The 15,601-nt window shown below is 47.3% G+C and overlaps 1 protein-coding gene across 1 annotated transcript in view; it reads left to right on the forward strand.

The window, feature by feature from the left end:
- MYBBP1A (MYB binding protein 1a) overlaps window positions 1-15,601 on the forward strand; it is a 517,888-nt gene that overhangs the window by 179,306 nt on the left and 322,981 nt on the right. The window contains exons 12-13 of the mRNA XM_086954610.1: window positions 2,010-2,216; window positions 2,331-2,439. Of these exons, the coding sequence (XP_086810736.1) occupies window positions 2,010-2,216; window positions 2,331-2,439 (316 nt within the window). The remainder of the gene's footprint in view (window positions 1-2,009; window positions 2,217-2,330; window positions 2,440-15,601) is intronic.

The following is a 15,601-nucleotide window of genomic DNA, read 5'->3' on the forward strand; positions in this document are numbered from 1 at the left end:
GCTGCCGTAGGCCAAGCTGTCCTCAAAACTCTATTTCAAACTACTGCAACGGATACAGGCGACCACCGCTAGGGAAGATACTGCTATATATTCTATGCTCAGTGTGAGATCTGCAGCTCAATGCCTCGAACGGAAAATGCTACTTACCAGTATGCATCTGTTCTTGGCATGTAGAGCTGCAGAGTCTCACACGCCCATCCGCCTCCCCGGGAGCTATATCTGTTCCAGTTCCATCTTAATTAAATATACACACATGGACATCTTTCTTTCTACTAACTCCATAATTTCCCATCATGGCGAAAAACAATGTAAGGATGGAACCGATGCCCATGCGCACTGTCGTCCAAAGCAGGAGTCACCTATATCGTGACTACAAAGACTTCTTCCAAGACGACAATAACATGCAATCATCCGAGCCCAACACCAGGTGGTGATCTAATACTCAGTGTGAGACTCTGCAGCTCTACAGGCGAAGAACAGATGCATTCTAGTAAGTAGCATTTTCCTTATACTCCTTAGGAGCTCTTAGATGCTCTAAGCACAAGCCATGTAGCAACATCTCCTGCCTATGTTGACCCCTATTAACTGCTGCAGGTCTTTTTTTTTTTAAGTATCCAGTATTGTTACTTCCATCTTCTTTGCATCTGTACTTTGTATTTACCCTTTTTTATGAGGACATTTTCGCTGCATCAGTCTCATATTGTGAGTATTCCTTAAAAAAGCACTGTTCCATTAAAGAACGTGTTCTGTACATTCCCATTTACATCCCCTTTGTTTGTTTTTCACCATTATAAAGAGAAGATTTGCTATAGTGTTTTAATTGCAGCCTGGAGACTGGGTTCTAATCCCCTTTTTGGCACCTAACGCAAATCATGTAATTTGAGGAAAATCGTTCTCACCATGAGCCTCAAACTGAATGTATTTAGTGTATATATATATATATATATATGTTAATTTGCAGATATTTTTTATACAAATAACTTCATATTTCCTTTCTTGTTCTGTGCCAGTTATGTTTCTGTTCCTTCATACATATAATGTGTAGAGAAACTTTGGTTTCAGCGACTTTCCTGAAACATTGAAATCTCCAGGATGCTGCGTGCAACTAGCTTTTTAAAAATGTAATTCCTAAAATAAAATAAGACTTGAACAGAGTTATAAAACTAATCCAGTAAGTTTGCTCATTGAGTTATAAACACTTACAACCAGCATCTGCTGTGATCTAAAGGCCACAAATTTGACCATAGTACAGGTTAATTGTCATCAAGTAGCGAGGCAGAAGTCTAATTTTACTATGTTCTTTGGGACAGCGCCAGCAGGTGGGTTCAATAAACCTGATACATATTTTACTTTGCGTTTCTGCTGGCAGAAGTATAATGCTTCTCTCTGATCTGCCAGACTTCCATTGTGAAGATCCTCTGCTCAACCTTGTAAGGAGGGATTCTACTGCTTCCTGTGTGGATTTGATTGCCGAGATTGTCACTATGGGACATGTTGCACATTATTAATAACTACAGCTCAGTTCTGCTCCATATTACTATATTGAAACTTCACATTTGTACTTCTCAAGTAGCTGAAGGAAAAACACGCCTGTATATCTTTTTTAGGTCTTTGTAGAAAACAGTCTAGTTGTAGAGGCTCCCAAAAGCAAACCGAGGGCCAGGACATTTACAGAAACCTCCTTGCTCTGAGGTTACAGTCCTGCAGGCAGGAAATCCAAAGTGGTCAGGTGTATTACCAAATTGGCACCTGACTCCAGAATTCACACTACTTATTTTGTTAGGGGTTACACCAGAGACAAATGCCTTATGTTTGAGGCATCTAGGGTTACATTCTAGGGTGACCTCATGAAGGAACATAAGGATTTTTTAAAAGGATCCCAGAGCATAGTGTGCAGAGGGCAGTGATACAAAATGTGTGGCATCTAGCAGTCCGTGAATTTGAGTGCTGGATTAAAATATATTGATGACTTTTGACTGATATTCACTTCTCTTTGTTTGTTTCTCCAGTTTGCTTACCCACCTGAACTGTCTGCCTGTCCTTGGTGATACACTGGAGGCTGAGGTTTTGAGAGAGAAGCATGTTCAAGGAATGACTTCTGACGGAAACATGTGGATTTACTGCGTGGTTCAATATGCCCAAGCTCTTCTTTTTCAGGGAAAGAAAGTCAAGATAGTAAAACCTTTCACTGAAGAGCAGACCGAGGCTTGGGATCGGTAAGAAAGCAATCTGAATGAACTCGTACAATCTTTTTGACTGCTCAGTAAGAATAGTCCAGGAAAATGTTTTTTCTTTTTACTATTTATCTTCCACTTTTTTTGTTTTTCTAGAATGGTTCAGTCTGTGGAGAGTCTCCAAAAGAAAGCAAAGAAATCACGAAGTGTAGAAATGTCTGCTTTCCAGCATCTTCTGCTTTTGGTGGGGATTCATCTCTTTAAGGTACTACCAGCTGTTCCACCATGTGGTCTTTCCTGAATCACTTATAAATATCGAATAGTTTAAGATTTTGTGTTTTAAGTGTCAGAATATAAGATTAAATAGTGAGCTGAATACATCTGTTTTCCTCTGTTACATGTGGTATTTACCTTCACTTTGTAAGTTTAGGTTATGCTCAGCTGTTGAGCACCAGTATACATTGTTTTATTTTTGGACTGAAATTTCAAAACGAAGAGCTCAGACTGGCAATGTTGGTACATAAATACCACACTTCACATGCAAAGAATTCACAATGAAGCATATTGTACTATTCAATTCATTGCAACTTTTGAATTATAGGAATTTTAACAATCTTTAATAATTGTAAAAATAGAACAAATTTATTAGATTAAGGCAATTTCTAATAACTGAGCCATTGGGCCTAGGTAAGAACCCTGGAGTCCATTACAAGAAAAATATCTTGCATGTATTCTGGGTTCTAGAGCTCTTTGGTATTTGTCCATCATGATTCGTAGATCAGATTTACTATAAATGCATGCTTGGCACGAACAATATCTTTGTGTATATCCTTGACTTATTTGTGAAAAACAACGGATGGAAGAACTGCAATACCTTTCAGTGTCTGCTCAGAGTAGGCCCTGGCAACAACCCATATCCCTTCTACAATACTCCTTTGGTTCTTGTTGAACTTGGCCCTTTTTGGCTCAAGTCCCTAACTTTGCTTCCCCCTAGACCTTTTTTCTGACAATGTTGCCAACTTAGATGCTTTGGACACTTTGCCACTGCTAAACAGTGTCAAAGTGTAAGTGTTCCCTGTATAAAGTGTTGGTATTTGGTTGTCCATGATTGGTATGTTTGCCTTACTTAATGAAGTCCCTAGTAAAGTGCACTATGTGTGCTAGGGCTGGTAAAGCCACTGCTACTAGTGGGCCTGCAGCACTATTTGTGCCACCCACACAAGTAGCCTTAACAAGCATTTGCAATGCAATAGATCTCGCATTACTGAAAGTTTGAGCTATTGGCTTTGTATTATTATTTGCAACTCCAATAGGTCAAACTTTCAGTAATGCTAGACCTATTGCATTGCAAATGCTTATCACTGCAAGCATGTGGTATTACACACTTGGTCCTCGTAACAAAAATCCTCTACAGAGGACTGTGGCTTCCCCATCCAGCGGCTGGCACCAGTTGCTCAGACATGGGTTTTTTCCAGTGAGCATGCAGTGGTTGCTGCATATTTCTTGAAGACACAGTTAACACCAGCTAAGCCCCTGTTTCTAGAGAAACAGCACCAATGTGCAAAGCACAATTAGATGTGCTATTACAACAATGTTATTTACGCAATAAAAAGTAACTAACATATTATTTATGGAACGAAAAGGTACATGACCGTTGGCACTGCGACGTGTGTATGAAGTAAAATTGGCATTATCTGATGAATACAAAAAGAACGTTGGCTGGAGAAGTGTGGCTCAGGGGTTAGAGGCGGCAGACCCGGAAGCTGAGATCGGCCCTGGACCAGGGTTCAATTCCCCACCTCGGCGGGTCTTGGGCTAAAAATTCCTGGACTCGATAATTCTCGCTCCGGTGCCTTCTCGGCTCACGGGTTCACACACTGCGACTCTGGGCAATAGCTTGCTTAATCTCCACAACGGCCCCTCGCGGCGGGATGCCTGGCTTTCACCTTGTGGATACCCTGCCGGGGCTATCTCACAGGGGAATACCAGGACGGGTTCCCTAAGCAAGCGCCGGGAAACCCACTGCGGGTAGCTGTGCGCTATATAAGCTCAAATACATTTACATTTACATACATAGATGTGGTTATGGCGGCTCCGACTTTTCTCTGATCATAGACTGCCTTCTTACAACCCCTCGCCGAACAGTAAAGGCGGCACGTCAGATCCGGACACGCACCATGCATGGCTGGTGGCCTGCCTGCTGCTAGCTGTGGGCTGCAGGCGGCCGCGGGATGCCAAGGTAACGCGGCGTGAGTTACATACTCACGGTGCAGCCGCGCGCCAGAGAGCGTCCCACGCCACCTGCGCCGGACTGCAGCAGTGTGCGTCAGCCTTGCGGACACTTTACTGCAACCACAGCATTTCACTCTGCAACAAACAACCGAACTGCGGTCTCGGCCACGACAAGGACAAACAGGCGCGGTTGGATGTGTGCAAAAAGCGGATCATCTGCTGAGAACTGAGCGAGGCCCGCGCATCGGCGAGGAAGCAGATCATTTGCTCGGTGTCCTTAGCGCAATAACTACACTCCAATGAAGACTTTGCCTTCATTGCCTCCCACGTCACCTGTGTACCACCGTTCTTTCCCCTCCCCCACCCCCCGAGGGATGGATCCGCCCGTATGTGACTCACCAACCCTCCAAAGTACGGTAATGTCTGTGCTCCTCAACCTGCCCTAAACTGGCACTCAGACCTCAAAAACCACCCCTTATCCTTTGCTGAAAACCTGTAGGGTGGGTGGACACACTTTTCTAAATCCCCCCCCCCCCCCCACCCCTCCCCGCCGTCCACCCCCCCGGTGGTGCTCAGGTGTCAGGAAGAGGCCGAATCTTCCGCTCCTGAAACCTTATATGCCTTTCCACTCCCACCCCTTCCTTTAACCCCTCTAGTCCCACCCCCACCTTGTCCTTCTGCTACTGCGCGAACACCCCCGGGGAAGACTGGTCTGCGACCTTCACTTCCCCCGGGGGCCGCATTGGGACTTGATCTACCTTGTGCACGGGCGAAAGAACAGCTATCGAGCCTGAGAATTCATACAAGGGCAAACGTGGGCAAGCGTGCCTCCAGCTCTCCAGACCATACTGCATTCCTGGGCTCGTGTGTTAGGCATGCACGGCCGGAGCTGCGTGTCCCCTTCATCTGCATTTGACTACCTCCTGGCGTTCTGGAGCCGATCTAGTTCAGAAAACACTGACAGACCCTAATGTGTGAAACCGCAGCGAGCTTGTTTTATTAAACGGGTACCTCTGCAGTCTGCGACCGTGACTGCACCAGTGCAACAAGTGCAGGGCGCCTCTAGCCCTTTACACAGGGGCAACTGGCAATTCGAGTACATACTGTTTGCTGCACTGCAAATGCATGCGCCACTGAGCCTAAAGCTTAGGACACTAATGGCCATTGAACATCGATGTGCATGTGCTTATGAGACTGAAATCCTGCGCGAGGCGCAGAGACTGAAACACTGCACGTGTATTGCCAGCTGGGGCTGGCTGCCGCACCAGGATGAGCTAATGAAGCTTGAACTCTGCTGATGCATTAGCTAAGGTCCCTGGAATACTGGACATGCATAAGAATGGGAGGCTGTGATCAATCGCATGTAGGCGCTATTGACACTTGTTCTCTGCGCATGCATGAGCTAGTTACAATCAAACGCAGCCAATGCCTTTGCTGGTCGCCTGTGATATAGCTAGGAAAACTGTACATACAAGAATCAGTAACACTGGATTCGGCACGTCCATGAGCCTGTGAGACTGGAATGTTCACATGTGTGAGACAATAGGAAATAAGCACGAAACACAAGCTCATGGGAATGGAACTCTGCATGTCTGTGGAAACTGCACCTGCATTAGCAACGAGCGGGGGGAGGATTGCAAGTGAGAGTCAAAAGACTGGGGATAATATAAACACAAGTATAAAATCAAAGTACAAGAACGCAGGTACGCGACCTATATTGTCTAGGAAACTGCACCTGTTCGAGGCAATTGGACCAAACGCCGCACATAAACATAAAGACACACTGCACATATAAACTGAATGAAACACTGGCCACATAGGAGTTAATTAGACTGGGGCACTACACGTGAGTTAAAAATAGAGTGGAACACTACACGTGCACAAGCTAATAAAACTGGAACCGCACTTGTGTATGAACTGATGAGGTAATTACAGTGGCACATTGAACGTTCATGCACTGGGACCATACCAGTGCACATGCTCGTGCTGCTAGCTGGATGCTGCAAACGTGTGCCCAAGAGGTAGTGAGCATGCATGAATCACTGACACGGGAAGTGCGAGTTCAGGAGCCATTGATGATAGTACGACCTTACACTTAGGAGATAGTAGTGAGAAGTAAACACGTCTCACACATGAGGAAATAGGAGTCGTATGTTGCGAGTGTAGACACTAATAGCCTTTCGAGGCTTCACCTGTGCCAGGGTATGAGAAGGGAGTGAGGAGAGTAGAACTCTGCATGTGCAGTGTCAAATGAAAGTGGAACTGTGCACATGCGTGAGCTAACTAGACACAAACTGCACACCTGTATGAAATCATGACAGGAAACAGATCACATTAAAACACTTACTCTGGAGCTTTGCGGGGCATGAGCTGAAGCTGGATCGGTGCACCTGTATGAGTAAACTAGACCGGGGCACTCTGCACATTTAAGCGATGAAAACCAACACACTGCACATGCATAAGACTAGATTTGTATACAAACTGGAACATTGCACACGAGACAAAGAGACATGAATGTTGCACATGCTTGAACTAATGTGACTGGAGCACTGCATACGTATTAGTCAACGAGACTGGAACAATACACTTGTGTGGGTTAAAACGACTAGGATACTGCAAATGCATGAGCTACCGGAAGTGCAATATGCCACACATTAGAGCTACTGGGGATTTAACGAGACTGGAACATTTCACGTCTATAATGTAACAGGGCAAGCCGAGAACAAAGCGCTGAATGCGTATGATCTAACCTGGCGTGGAGCAGTGCACACATGCATGAGTTTAATCAGACTAGAACACTGCACGTGTATGAGCTTGTGAGAGTAGGCTGCTCTTCCCTTCTTTGCCCGCTTCCCCCACCCCTCAACTCTGTGACGGGCTGACAGGCCCTTCACAGCCGCCCACACCGCCTTTCCTGAATTACACAGCGACGTGGCCCTTCACACATGAGGGGAGGGGTTAAGAGACTACTATAGACCTACAGGGTCCAGAAAGGGGTTAATACTTGGCCAATGCGGTTAGACGTGCGCTAATCCACCCACGTTTCTAGGATACTTTTATCAATAACATTTTCCACGCGGTGTGATTTAAGACCTTACGCGTAAATTTGCTTTTTTTAAATTAAAAACGACACTGATCAGCTGAAGTCTCGACGTCCATATGCCGCGAGGTGTGTTCCTGCCAACACGCTGGAGGGAGCGGGCACTCGGTGTAGCTCTGTCATCTTCTGACCAGAGACCAATCACAACTGAAGCCATTTTTTGATTAAGAAACAAGAAACACAAGACGTCAGCGGTTCTTTTATTTGGTTGCTTCCCTGTGAAATGGATCCAAAAAAGAACAAGCCCGCGAGTGGTGCGCGCCACAGCGAGACATGAGGTTTCAATTATCACGCCAGTGTTTGGGCACGATAATTGACACCACATGGCAGCGGTGCGCGTAATAGACCCAAAAATAGACCATGGGTGGAGCAATGCGCCCAGTCTTTGCCAATTGCATGCTGTCTTTGTTAAAAAGACGCATGCAAAGGCCAATAGTGTGGGACAAAAGGAAAAGCAGACGCACAAGCGTGTGCAATTCCTAGGTCCGTTTTCAAACCCCCTACATGAGGTCTGTTGCTGCGTGAGCAGTGCTGCACACTGCAACGCAGGCGCGAGACCAAAAAATTGAACGCAGGCATGCCATTGCAGGGCCTGCGCGCAGTTTGTTAAACTGCCATGTTGTTCTGTCAAGTGCATTCACTTGCCAGACCTTACACTTCCCTTTCTGTGTACATCAGACACCCCTATGGTAGGTCTAGGATACCCCTGGACAGGGTGCAGTGCATGTGAAAGGTAGGACATATACTAAGGTCTGTGTCATGTCCTGACAGTGAAATAATCTCCATTTCGTTTTTTACTGTTGAAATGCCGTCTTGCCCTTAGGATAGAATGGGAAGGCTGTGTAATATGTTTTCCAGCCTATCTACCTAAAAGCTTAAGCTGGAAAGGTGAAGTTTAGTATGCCTAAACTCACAATGTAATAACACATTTTTTATATAGGTGGTTTTTGCATTGGGTGTTAGGAATCCACTCTTAGAAGTGGCTGAGTTTTTGGGCTCTAACATTTCTGTGTGTCAGCCTGGCTGTGGATTGACTGTCTGAATTTGAAAGCGATAGGATCTGGGGAATGTCTTGACCCAGGGGAGGAGGTGAGACCGCAACAGGCTAACCTGCATCTGGAGTGTAGGGGAGGAGAAGCCCGTAGAGGTGAAGAGACCTGGGTTGCTGCTATAAAACAATTGGCTCATCTCCTGCTGAGTGATTGAGAATCCAGACCCCCACTAATCAAAGGAAAGAAGGTTCCAGTGGCAGGGAGGCACCCAGAACTGGTTTGAACAGGGGCCAGTGCCCCCTGAGGCACAAAGACTTCAAAGCCATTGAGGGGTATAACTATGAGAGCTGAAGCCCCTGTACTTTGGAGAATGGCTTCATCAAGTGTGAACAAGACTGGAGCTACTTCGTGGTCAAGAGGACCTTGGCCAAGGAAGAAACACCTGAAGAGACTGAAGGATAGCACTGACCCGTGCTGTGTGATCTGGGGCTGGCCTGCAGTTTGCTGTTTCAACCAAAAAAAGGCTAAAGGGACTTTGCTGTGTTCTGTGTCCCTCTGCTTGAAGGACTTTGCTGTGTCTTGAAGTAACTATCCCCAAGGACCTGAGGTGAACTGGCTGCCTGTTTGGAAACACAGGAACATAAATGTTTCCAAGAGAGTCTCAGCGGCGCTGTGGGAGCATGCCTATTGCAGTCTGAGACCCTCGTAAGATCTGCCTATGATTGATGGCACCTGGTGTCCAAGTGAGTCTCGGTGACGCTGTGTGCGTGTGCTTTATGCAGCACTGAGAAGCGTTCGACGTCGGTAAGGCGACGTTCGACGCCGGAGAAGTGACACTCGGGGTCGAGAAGAAAGATCAGCGTCTCTGATACTTTCCAACTCTCCTAAGCGGCGCAGAAGGAGTTCTGGCGCCAGAAGTCACGCTGGGTCTGGAGGAGGATGCCGGAGACGGCGATCACCTACTGGAGGGGCTGGTTCGCAGTCCCCTCCCCCGAAGAAGTCACCGGGCTCGGTGTACTTGGTGGTTTATACACCACCTCGGCCGAAGACGCCCCCACCTCCTATACCTAAGGAGGATCCTCTCATCAACCCTCCGCTTCCACCACTTCCTCCGTCGGGACAACCACCACCACCGCTTCCTCCTCATTGGCCCGCTCCTCGGTCGGAGATACCTTCTGTTCCTCCGCCAAGGTCGGTGTCACTGCCTCCACTCCCTACACCGCCTAAGGGGACGCCTAAACCAAAACCCCAGGATAGGCCACGGAAGACGCCTCCACGGAGACCTGAGGAGTGTCCACGAACTGGGAGATCACGATCTCGTTCCAGGAGGAGGGAACGATCGCGCAACAGATCATCCACGGGGTCAAGACGACATCACAGGGGGCGCAGGTCTCGTTCCCATACAGGGTCTTCAGGGACCAGGGACTATTCTCCAACTTTTTTTCGGAGACACCGGAGGCAAGGGTGTCACCGGTTGACGATCTGGTGTCCTTTCATGATGTCCTGTTAAGAGGTGCAGCAAAATTGAACATCTCGTTGACGGTGCCCACGCCCAAGACATCGGTGATCTTCGAGACGCTGCACCAGAAACATCTGTCTTGGCCATTACTACCACTGTTACCGGGCCTGGAGGATCCGGCCATGGACCTTTTTCTCACCCCAGCGGTGACTAAGGCGACCCCCTCAAGACTACAGAAAAAATACCGGGCTCCCGAATCGGATCCGGCTTTTCTAAGGGTGGAACCTCCTCCAGACTCTGTGATAGTGACGGCGGCTCGAAAACAGCATGCCACCACTCCGTCATCCACAGTCCCACCAGATAAGGAATCTAGATGGCTGGATTCGGCTGGGAGGAAGGTTTGTGGGATGTCGGCGACTTCCATGAAGGCTGCGAGTGCCACGACCTTGTTAGGGCGGTATGACCGAGCCCTCTGTAAATCCCTCCAGCAGTTTGTAGAACACCTACCTCGTGACAAGAGAGAAGATTTCCAGGAAGTGTTGAATGAGGGGATGTTGGTGGCAAATCGGGTCATCCGTGCTGCAGCCGATTCTTCCCTCCTAGCGGCGCATGGTTTCTGCCTTGGGATTAACCAGCGAAGACACGCCTGGCTCCGCCTCACGTCGCTGAAACCTGACGCACAACAAAGGGTTGCCAATTTACCATTCTCTGGCGAAATCCTGTTGTGAAAACATGCGGATGACGAAATGGCCCGCATGAAGGCGGAGGCCGAAACACTCACAGCTGTGGGTCTGGAAAAGCCCAAGAATAACAAGAAATCGTACCGCCCGTTCCAGAGACGGTTCGGTGGACAGGGCAGAGGGCGTGGCTAGGCTTCGGGACAGCAGCAGCAACAACAGCAGCAGTTCCGAAGACCGTTCCAGAAGCGCCAGAAAGGCAGAGGCGGCCAACAGTCTGCACCAGTGACCAAAGGCCCGGCCGGGTCTAGGTCCTGAGCGCTTACTTCCCCTGCATCCGTTACCCACTCCGGTGGGGGGGAAGCGTTCAATTTTTTTCTGGCCGAGTGGAGAAAAATTACTCGAGACAAGTGGGTGCTTAATATTGTTTGCAATGGATACAGTCTTCGGTTCACCAGCCCGCCTCCAGCAATTCCACCGGTCAGCTCGCAGTTTCAGCTGCGCGATCTCCAGGCGGAGGCCGATATTCTGTTAAGGAAAAGGGCGAAAGAAGACGTACCTCTGTCTCAAAGAGGAAGAGGTCTGTACTCCAGGTTCTTCCTGGTTCGCAAGAAGGACAAGAACGAGTTCAGGCCCATTCTGGACTTGCGACATGCAAACAAGTGGATTCGCAGAGAGAAGTTTTGCATGCTATCGTTGCATCAGATTTATCCTCAGTTGCAACAGGGAGACTGGCTATGTGCTATAGACCTACAAGATGCGTAGTTCCATGTGCCCATTGCACACAAACACAGGAAGTTCCTGCGATTCCAAGTCGGCGCCAATCATTATCAATACACAGTACTGCCATTCGGACTGAAGTCTGCGCCGAGAACATTCTCGAAGTGCATGGCGGTGGTAGCAGCACACCTGAGGAAGAACAAGGTGTTCATTTACCCGTACCTGGACGATTGGTTGATCAAGGCCTCCTCCTTCTCGGAAGCTCAAGCACACTTCCAGAAGACGTGCGTTCTCTTGAACAAGCTGGGGTTGCACATCAACATGTCCAAGTCTGTCCCGACTCCGGTCCAATGCATACAGTACCTGGGAGCCTCCATCAATACGCTATCAGCAAGCGCGTCTCCTTCGGAGGAGCGACGATTATCACTCCTTCGGAAGGCTCAGGCTCTTATGACCACTCCATCTACAACAGTAAGGACGGTGTCTTCTCTACTGGGTTCGATGGCCTCTTGTATCTTCCTAACGCCACACGCACGACTGCACATGAGACCGTTACAAGAGTGCTTGGAGGACCAGTGGGATCAGAGGAAAGGATCTTGGGACGACAAGATACGACTGTCTCTGCATGCTCTTCAGTCTCTGAAGTGGTGGTGTTCAGCGGAGAATCTCCTCAGAGGGGTTCCCTTCCACAAGGACATTCTCACTCAGACTATCGTGACGGATGCTTCTCTCCATGGTTTCGGGGCTCACTTCGGAGACTTACAGATTCAAGGAACGTTGTCCCCGATGGAGGCCACGTATCACATCAATTTCCTGGAACTCAGAGCTGTACACTTGGCACTGAAGGCCTTTCATCCGTCCTTTCAGACCAACTCTCTGCTTGTACAGACGGACAATACGACAATGATGTATTACCTCAACAAGCAGGGGGGCTCGAGATCACGCACTCTGTCGCAGGAGGCGCAGGCGATCTGGCACTGGCTTCTGGCCAGAGGACTGACGATAACGGCTACCCATCTGCCAGGTGTGCAGAATGTTCAGGCGAACGCACTGAGCAGACTGATTCAGGAAAACCACGAATGTGTCATAAACGACGAAGTACTAGGAGAAGCACACTTCTAACAACTTTTGCGCTAACGCGGCGTCCACGAAGTGGAGCCGCCTGAAGAGTAGCGGTCTAGTTGTGGCTGCAGCAAAGGAGCTAACGAGGTCCTTCCCCCCCTGCAACACTTCCGATATCAAGGCCAGTGTCAACGCCGTGATAGGTGTTAGAGAGACAATACTTTTCATGGGCACGGTGGGCTTTTAAATGTCCTGCTAATTTCTATGTGAAATTTGTTTTTAATGATCCTCATTTTAAAATAGTTTTATGTATTTGGATAGCGTTATAATAACTTGTACTGTTAAGTCGTCTTACCTGGTGTAGGCTGCTCAGCACACTTCTAACAGCTAACGCGGCGTCCAGGAAGTGGAGCCGCCTGAAGAGTAGCCCTCTAGTTGTGGCTGCAGCAAAGGAGCTAACGAGGTCCCTCCCCCCTGCTTCACTTCCTATATTAAGGCAGATGCATCGACCGCGAAGCGGGCGGGCGCAGCTGGTGCGCCGGCGGCGAGCCCGTCTGCGCCCGCCCGCCCCCAGACCGTGCCGAGGGCCATAAGTTCTGCCCAAATTCCCAGGCTCATGTATTCCAAGGAACAACTACTCCGATTACAGCTGAATACATGCACCCCTCACAACATTACAGGAAACTCACATGGCACTATCAAATGTGGCCAATGTAACTGGAGGGTAGATAGAGAAAGTATCACTGGTGATGATGATGTGGCAAATGGAAAGGCACTTTTAAGCTGCATTCTGCTCAATACTAGATTGATCGGGAAACATAAATTTCAATTGGAATGCTTGATTCAAGTAGAAAGACCCGATCTGGTCTTCCTCACAGAAACCTGGTCAAACGAAAATAGCGACCCTGACTGGCAGATCACAGTCCCAATGGGATATCTTGTTACTACCCATGATCGAGTAGGATCTAAAGGTGGAGTAATAGCCATAATATTTCGGGATACTTTTGAGGTCAAAACCAGGGTTGAGACCATAACAGATGCCGAGGCTATATCCTTCTCTGTAAAATTGAACAGGGAAGAGATATTCCCTGGCCTCCTAACCTACAGACCCCCGGGATCTAAAGTGGGATTTCTAAAGTCAATATATACCTTCATGGAATCATGCCTGGAAACCCCGCACTTTACTATATTGGGAGATCTTAACTTCCACTTGGAAAATACAAAAAATCCTGACACCAGCTGCCTACTGGATAAACTAGCCAGTCTGGATTTTTATCAGATTATTGACGAGCCCACACATATAGCAGGGCATACGTTAGATGGGATATGCACTAATAATTCTGGCATATCCATCAGGAAAATCTGTATCCTACCATGCACCGATCACTCGGCGAGATATTTTGATGTATCTATCAGCCAAGAGAAGATATATCCCGCAGACTCCAGACAATAAGTATAGAATCTGGAAATCAGTGAATGAAGCACAGATTGTATCAGCCCTTGCAAATAGGCCGGTAATATCGCATGACTTAAACCAAAGCATCGATAGCTTTCATAGCTGGTTAATCACAGCGGCAGACAAAGTAGCACCAGAAGTGTCGAAAAAAGCTATTATTAAAAAAGCCTCCTCACCTTGGTATTCACCTGAATTAAAACTAATCAAGATTAAGTGCAGGCAGAAAGAAAGAACTTGGAGATCCCAATATAGTCCTACTCATAAGAGAGACTACTGTGCAGCCCTGGAGCAATACAAAGCTGCCATCATATCAGCAAAGGGCGCATACTATACAAACAAAATCCAGAATGCTGCAAATTCCTCCAAAGAACTATTTCAGACAGTCAATGCCCTGATGAGATGCCCTCGAGATATGTTCATACCAGAACAATCATTTGTAGACAAAATTGCCACCTTCTTTCAGAATAAGGTCCAGTCAGTGTATGATAACCTAGAAAAAGCAATATACAATACAGAGGAGCAAATTGCAGTTCACTCTGAAGTTACAGTGGAACATGAAGCCTTGTCATCCTTCACATTACTAACAGAAAAGAAGGTAGAGGAGTTGATATTAAGTATAAAATCGGGTTCCCCGCTAGACCCATGCCCACCTCATATAATACATCTGGCATTAGAAATCATAAGCACTGTGCTATCTCCTCTAATCAACAAAATTCTGTTGGATGGAGTGTTCCCTGTAACATTGAAGAAAGCATGTATACGCCCACCTCTAAAAAAGCCCAAATTGGGGACACAGGATGAGTCAAATTACAGACCCATCTCCTGTCTGCCTTTTACAGCAAAGGTGTTGGAAAAGGCTTTAAACACTGAACTCATGTCCTTTTTTGAGAAAAACAATTTATTGGCCATCACTCAACATGGATTACGACCCAAACATTCCACGGAAACTGCCTTTGTTTTAGCAATAGATTAAATCCGTAGGGCTACAGATGAAGGAGGGAGTGCTGTAATGGTCCTACTTGACTTAACAGCAGCATTCGATACGGTAAACCATACTGTGTTGAAACAAAGGCTGCAAGAGGCAAGTGTCAAGGGGACGGCACTCTCTCTCCTGTCGTCCTTTCTGGCAGACAGGAAACAACTGGTCTACTGGAATGGGCTAAGATCAGAAGAATTCATCCTGCCGGCAGGAGTCCCCTAAGGATCGGCCTTATCACCAACGTTGTTTAACATTTATGTAGCCCCCTTAGCTAGCCTGATAAAGAGCTACGGATTTAAACTGGTATCATATGCTGATGATACACAGCTTATAGTATCGTTAGACAAGGGTGCAGATTCCAGAGCCTTGGACTCCTGTAGATGCATGTCATCCATGATGAACTGGATGAATGCTAACTTCTTAAAGCTAAACGCAACCAAGACAGAGGTCATTGAATTTGGCTCAAAAGATCAAATCTGGAATCCGTTATGGTGGCCGAGCACGGCCGGAACACCTCCGACACCAGTTGTAAAGGCAAGGAATCTGGGAGTAATGGTGGAAAAAAATCTTACCTGGGCAGCCCAGATCAATCAGGTAACATCAGCCTGTTTCTTTACCCTTAAAGGGCTGAGAAGGATACTCCCATTCATACCATTTGCCTTAAGGAAAACTGTTGTCGTGTCAACCATACTCTCCAGAATTTTTTTTATTAAAACCTTTATTCTTCATATATCGTAGTACACGGCATGT

This window comes from Lissotriton vulgaris, chromosome 2_1 (assembly GCF_964263255.1).
Source record: "Lissotriton vulgaris chromosome 2_1, aLisVul1.2, whole genome shotgun sequence".
Taxonomy (NCBI): Eukaryota; Metazoa; Chordata; class Amphibia; order Caudata; family Salamandridae; genus Lissotriton; species Lissotriton vulgaris.